This window comes from Mercenaria mercenaria, chromosome 12 (assembly GCF_021730395.1).
Source record: "Mercenaria mercenaria strain notata chromosome 12, MADL_Memer_1, whole genome shotgun sequence".
NCBI classification, from domain to species: Eukaryota; Metazoa; Mollusca; class Bivalvia; order Venerida; family Veneridae; genus Mercenaria; species Mercenaria mercenaria.
The window spans coordinates 62,724,396-62,730,768 of record NC_069372.1 but is presented as its reverse complement, the minus strand read 5'-3'; the positions used below and the strand labels follow the sequence as shown (position 1 = coordinate 62,730,768).

Genomic DNA, 6,373 nt, shown 5'->3' with positions numbered 1-6,373 from the left:
TGTTGAAGCCATTACACGGTAAGTAAAACTAATAGGCAAGTATTTTTGACTAGCTAATACATCATTAACAAATGGAATCAATTAATTGCAAAATTTTCTCGTGCAATGTGTTGAAACAAACGGTTATAAAAATAAAAAAAAGTATGTAAACTTACCAAGGCTCGAACATCGAAAAGCAAGTTGCTTAAGTCAACGCCATATCCTTTGGGTCATGCATTCGCTTAGATTCAACGATACCTTATACCGCTTTACTATGTATTAGGTGGGCCGGTGGTCTAGTGGTAACACGCTTGACTGTTAATCCAGAGGTCCGGGGTTCGAATCCCGGTCCAGGCACTGGAAATTTCTGAGATGCTCTTGAGTGTCTCCAACCTAACTAGAGGCCTGTATTTCCCAGGAAATACGGCTTCGCGTGTATCGGTGCTATACACCGGGCACGTTAAAGAACCAGACTGTCTATTCGAAAAGAGCTAGGCTAAGTTAGCCGGACACGTCTGTATCTGAAAAAATTCTCTCTGTCTGTTCTGGGGGCTTTATCTCACTCTGTTCATCTGGTCAGATCGCTCTGTGTCTGTACTAGTAGAGGATGATTTCGCGCACTGTGTGGCTGCAGTATATGTAAAGCGCCTTTGAACGTGTTTATCATGAAAAGGGCGCTATATAAATCTGGTATAATGATAATATTACCTGTTTTGGCGAATCAACTGTCCTCCATAAATAAGTCACGGCTCAAAAACTTGGTCGAACTATAGTATTATCTTTAATAAATGTGTTACGTGTAGCTACTCTATTTATACGTATGTTTCTGATTTCGTGTTTGCGGCTCCATCGCAGCCATGTTGCATTACCATGGCCAGTAGATTCACAAATTTGACCAAGTATCATTTTTTCAGTTGCTGTTGATACAACGAATTATGAGTTAGACAACAATGGCAGTTGATAGCATAGTTCATACATGGAACCTGTTAAAGACTTGAAAAAAATATTTATTTCTGAATAACATGTCTCAACTGGGGTCAGTCGTCAGGAACAGATTGGTTCCCAGACAAACAGTAATGTAACCGTGTCTTAGCATAGGGAGTATATCTTGTACTTTGTAATTTGTTTTGTTGTCATGTCTTATTGTTGTGATGATTGTTACTAAATATGCCTGCAATTTTTCAGGATTGGTCCAAATATCAGGCTTTTTGACAGCCAGAATTTCCTTATATAACTCAATCAAAGAATATTGCAAACTATAGAACGTAGATTTTCAGGCTTTTGCTTTTTTGTACTGAATCCCAGGCCTGTTATATACTATTATGTCTATAGGAAACTCTTTATGTATGCGGAAATCTTCTCTTTTTGCATTACACATTTGATGTCGCTGTCTCCCTGAACAGGATGTGGAAAGTATTTCTTGCTGTAAAAGACCATACTGCAATAAGTTCGCTGTTAACTTAAAACAAATGCATTTTACCTTATTATTTGAAATTGATGTAAAACTTTACTTGTACAAAACTAATATAAATTCCATATAAATACGATTATACAGGTGACTAAAAACAACACGCATTAATTTATATCTAAGGGGAATAAGTATTTCATACCCTAGAATTTTTAATTATTGTTTCCTTCTGTTTAATTGAAGATGTAATAAAATACTGATATTAATTCTTCTTTTGTTTTATTATTTTTACCCATTCATGAGAGACATCTTGTATTTGTCTTTGCCATCTGTCCGTTGGCATTTACTTTGCCTTGACATAACCCATGGATGGATTATATTTAATAACTACACCTTTAGTAATATATCATGTGACATACTGTCATATGTGTTTATAAATATAACATTTTGATCAAGTGAATAAAGTCAAAGCTGTATTGTAAATATCAAGTGATATCTCTCTTTATTATCAAATTCAAAAAGTTTTTTTTTCATTACAGAGGCTCGCAGAAACAACCAGACCAGTGATAAAAAGGAAATTCACTCTCAGAGAGTATATCCTACATGCCGGAAAAAAGTCTCCCCATACTTGAATTAATAATATCTGTCATGTGTTTACGACCCGTCCCGAGAGCACCTGTGCATGGGTGGTAACTCATAACATTCAGTGACGCGCAATAACAAAGTTCCACTTCAGTTTTATCGTTTGTAGCGTAACGGTATTTTTCTTATATAAAATAATGTATTTTGAATCGAGAAATATCCTATAAGGTCTACCTGATGTTTTTCGTTTTTTACATAAACAAAATATAATCAGTGCTGTCATAAACAGCACGAGGATCACCTGGCATGGTGGAATGAATAATTTGCTTGAAGGGTCCAAATCAGACTACTAAGGTAATACATCATAGATATATCAAACATTTGTGAACGTTACAAAAAGAAATTCAGTTCAGATATTTAAAGTCCATAAATCAAAGATATCATATTGATATAAGTGTAAAAGCTAAATGCATGATATTGCATTAGGTTTGATGAAATAAAACCAAATTGTACAATAACATTAAATGACATTACTTACTACTTATTAGTATCATTACTAATCATAATCATTTTGTATACATAATTATTTTGCATAGAAGGCAAGTATCTTGAAACATCTATTGTCAGTTATTTCTTTTTTTCGAATAAATCAAAATGTTATTAGAAACCTGTAATTATATTTTATACGGTTTATCAGTACAGTTTGTAGTCTGTTACATTCCATTTCTATTGTAATTTACTTAGATATTATTCTTTTGACTGTTCATTTGATACTAAATACTTTCAGCTGGTCACCCTCGCAGCCAATATTGACTTCATCATGATAATGACTGAAGCATACAGACTGTGGCCTCCATAGATCATCTATTATTGTCTGACCTTGCTTCAAGTCGCCTGAGATATGATGAAGCGTGCTATTGAAGCAGCACACCAACAATGATCCATCATCTAACATCACCATCCCACGTGGTCCAAGAAGTTTCTTGTGTTTGTATACAGCTGATACATCACCTTGTAATGTTATACTGACTATAGAGTCGCTACCATAGTCACTGATATAAATCTGTCTGGAATCCTTACTTACCACAATATATTGTGGATCATTTAATATGTCAATATTCAGGGAGATTGTGTTCTGGACATTACCTTGTGTATCCAGTACCAGTACACTTTTAGGATCCTTGCAAACCAGGTAGAGATAATCTTGACGATATGTTATATAGCTGAAATCACATTTAAGTAGAATCAAGCATACAGTTGTCAGTTTATAAGCTGTATTCATTATAAGAATATTTTTGTTTCCTGGAACTGTTACTGCAATCTGGTCCTGGGGTAGAACAGCAATGTCCAATGGATGTGAGTCAAGTGTTATTTCTTCTTTCACAGTCTTACTCTGTCTGTCTACAACTTTCAGTTTGTTGTTATTGTTATCAGCCAGAACAAGTTCGTTTGAGGACAAGATAGCCAATCCTGTGACATGGCAGGGTAACAAATAAGGATCTGACTTTGTTCTTATATTTATATCTTTTTTGTGTGTTAGTGTATCAAGTGTTTTCTTCTTTGTCTGAGGGACTAGGCTAGCACTGAGGTTTAAATTACCAAATATGTTGTCTTTGGACAACACATTTTCGAGATCAGTGTTCCGTTTAAATGAGTATTGCATGTCTGTCTTCGCTAGATTTCCAACTGCTTTCTTCACCTCATCTGACTTCAGTTTACCCTCAGCTCGTTTAATGTTGATGTAAAGCTGTCCGTTCTGTTTTGAAGTTTTGTTTGCCTCTAAACTGGACTGTAATTTCTTGATATAAGAAGACATATTTGCACATTCATCAAGTACCATCTGAATTATTTTTTCATCATTGGATTTCTTTTCGTCTGCACTTTTCTGAATTTCTTGTTGCAGTTGATCTAGACGCTCATTTATTTCCTTCCTAAAGTTGAGGATTTCCTTCATAATACGAGCATGACATTCATCTATCTCTTTATTTCTTACTTCAGCTTTCTTCATGACATCCTCTGCGTCATTCATTTTCTCGTTCAGTTTCTCCATAATATCCCTGTATTCCTCACTGTCCCCTATACCTGCACATTTATCGGGTATGTAGTCAATCTTACATGTCCGATGATCCAAGATGACGCAGTCATTGCAGCCAAGAGCCTTGTGTGTTAGACAGAAAAATTTTATTATTTCCTTTTTATGCACAGAACATTTTTCAGTGCATTCCTCCGACTCTTTATTGGCAATATGCTTTTCCGAGTTATCTTTATCAAGAAGCTGGTGATTCCGTGAGGCTTTTGTCCTCTTGTGACACTCAAAGCAAGTTTTGCATAAATTTTCCTGGCATTCCACACAAAATCCGTGAGCTGCTACATGCTGACCAATGGTAAGACAAGGCTTACAACTGTGGTCGAACTCCTCTGCTGATCCTAGTAATATTGAGCCTTGAAAGTCTGACAATTTGCGTCCAGACACTGCCATTTCTGGAATGTAAAAACGGTTACTTAATTGTCTACCTAAATTTAATACAGCAGAACTTTATTTGGGAGACTAATTCTATATTAGAATGGTCCATTTTATTTTAAAACAAATGTTAATAGGGTCTTCACCAACCATCAAAACCTGCAAAAGTCACCACATAATTATGACGGTGTGACTCTTACTTTCACCCCACCCGTACGAATGTTAATTTGATCAGAATAGATTTTTTTCTTAGATACAAATTCAATGTATGTACTGTCACAAAAATATTACCAAACTTTAGTATTCAGTAATATTTGTACGTCATACCTCCTTAATCTCTCTCTTTGCTGTATAAAAACAATGTTAAAACATGTCTTAACCCGCATAACCATTAATAAACGAACATTTACCTGGCTATCCTTCACTTAATAACTATGTAAACTATTACAAGTCACCAAATTTTCTATCACCAATAATGTCCAGAACAAAATAGTAACCCAATAATTTTTTTTTCCTCTGAAAATTATATTTTACTTCCATAAATATCATACACAAACATGAATAATGGATATAAATGGATGCATTTATAACTGTGTTATCCCCCCTTCAATAACAATATTAGATAGGAATGAAACTCAATATCATCTTTATTTACTTAAACTTCTATTCACTATTCTGTCAATACTGTGCTATAATTGAACCGTGACGGAAAACGGGTTATACCGATATTCGGTCCATTTGTACCTGTATAGAGTAAGTTGTTTACCATAAACTTACGGTATATCGCTGGCGCAGTTCGTTAATGACTTCAAACCTTGAGGTGCAAGTTCAAGCCCAGATTACGGCAGTATTTTTTCTCTAGTATACGTCATTTTTATTTTATTTCAGTCAAAAAAGAAGACACTTTAAAAACCATCTTACATATTTACATTAGAATGTTTGTCTTTTTTTTCTCATTGTTTCCATATTTTTAATATATTTTACTACTTTTACTTCACCATCACTATATTTGTAATACGGCGGCACACGGGGTGATATGCACTACTCTTTTTTATAATTGCACTTCTCTTGTTTATGTCGTTCCCACGAGATACTAGGGAACGACTTACTATGTCTTGGGAACGAGTTACTAAGTCGTGGGAACGACATAAAAAAGAGAAATGCAATTTAAAAAAAAGGTATTGCATTGAAATAAAAAGAGTAGCGCAATAAAAAGAATAATACTATAAAAAAGAGTAATGCATGCTAGCTATGTCGAGGGAACGACTTAGTAACTCGTGAGAACGAGATAGCTATGTCGTGTAAACGACTTCCTATCTTGTTCCCACGAGATAGCAGGTTGTTACCACGACATAGCTATCCGTTCCCACGAGATAGCAAGTTGTTACCACGACATAGCTATCCGTTCCCACGAGACAGCAAGTTGTTATCACGACATAGCTATCTCGTTCCCACGAGTAAGTCAACCCTGACACTGTACGTGGGCCCATCACTGTTGGCCTTTTATATCGACGGTTTAGGAACAAACACGGACACTGTCTGTGGACCCAGATCTTCGTGGTTGTTGTCGCATTCGGAATCATTCCGTCCGAACTCGACCTAATGAGGTTGGAGTCAATCTCTATCCAGGGAAATCGTTCCCGCTACGCTACGCTCCCACAAGTACGTGTATGTGAGTCGGAGTGTGTTGCACCCAAAGTCTCGTGAAATGTGTCTTTTTGTTAGAAATACTCTGGTATGCCGACGGCTTAGACACATTACAACCCATCACTCTGTATGTTGATCATACCTGGCTGGTTTTTGTCACCTTTAATGACAGTCAACCCGAAATCGACCTAGTAGGGGTTGGAGTGGGTCGAACCCCAGTTTGATGTTACGAACTGTTCCGTCGGGAATGCTCTGGTATACCGACAGCAGAGGTCCGAAAGGCCCCAGACAATATA

The 6,373-nt window shown here is 36.2% G+C and overlaps 1 protein-coding gene across 1 annotated transcript; it reads right to left on the bottom strand.

Annotated features, from left to right (window-relative positions):
- Positions 1-2,183: 2,183 nt before the first annotated feature.
- LOC123534630 (uncharacterized) lies at positions 2,184-5,025 on the bottom strand. Its single transcript, XM_045316950.2, has 2 exons — positions 4,841-5,025; positions 2,184-4,450 (listed from the first exon to the last, which is right to left on the bottom strand). Exon 2 carries the CDS (start codon positions 4,446-4,448, stop codon positions 2,733-2,735), a length of 1,716 nt encoding a protein of 571 aa, XP_045172885.2. The 5' UTR covers positions 4,449-4,450; positions 4,841-5,025; the 3' UTR covers positions 2,184-2,732.
- Positions 5,026-6,373: the final 1,348 nt, after the last annotated feature.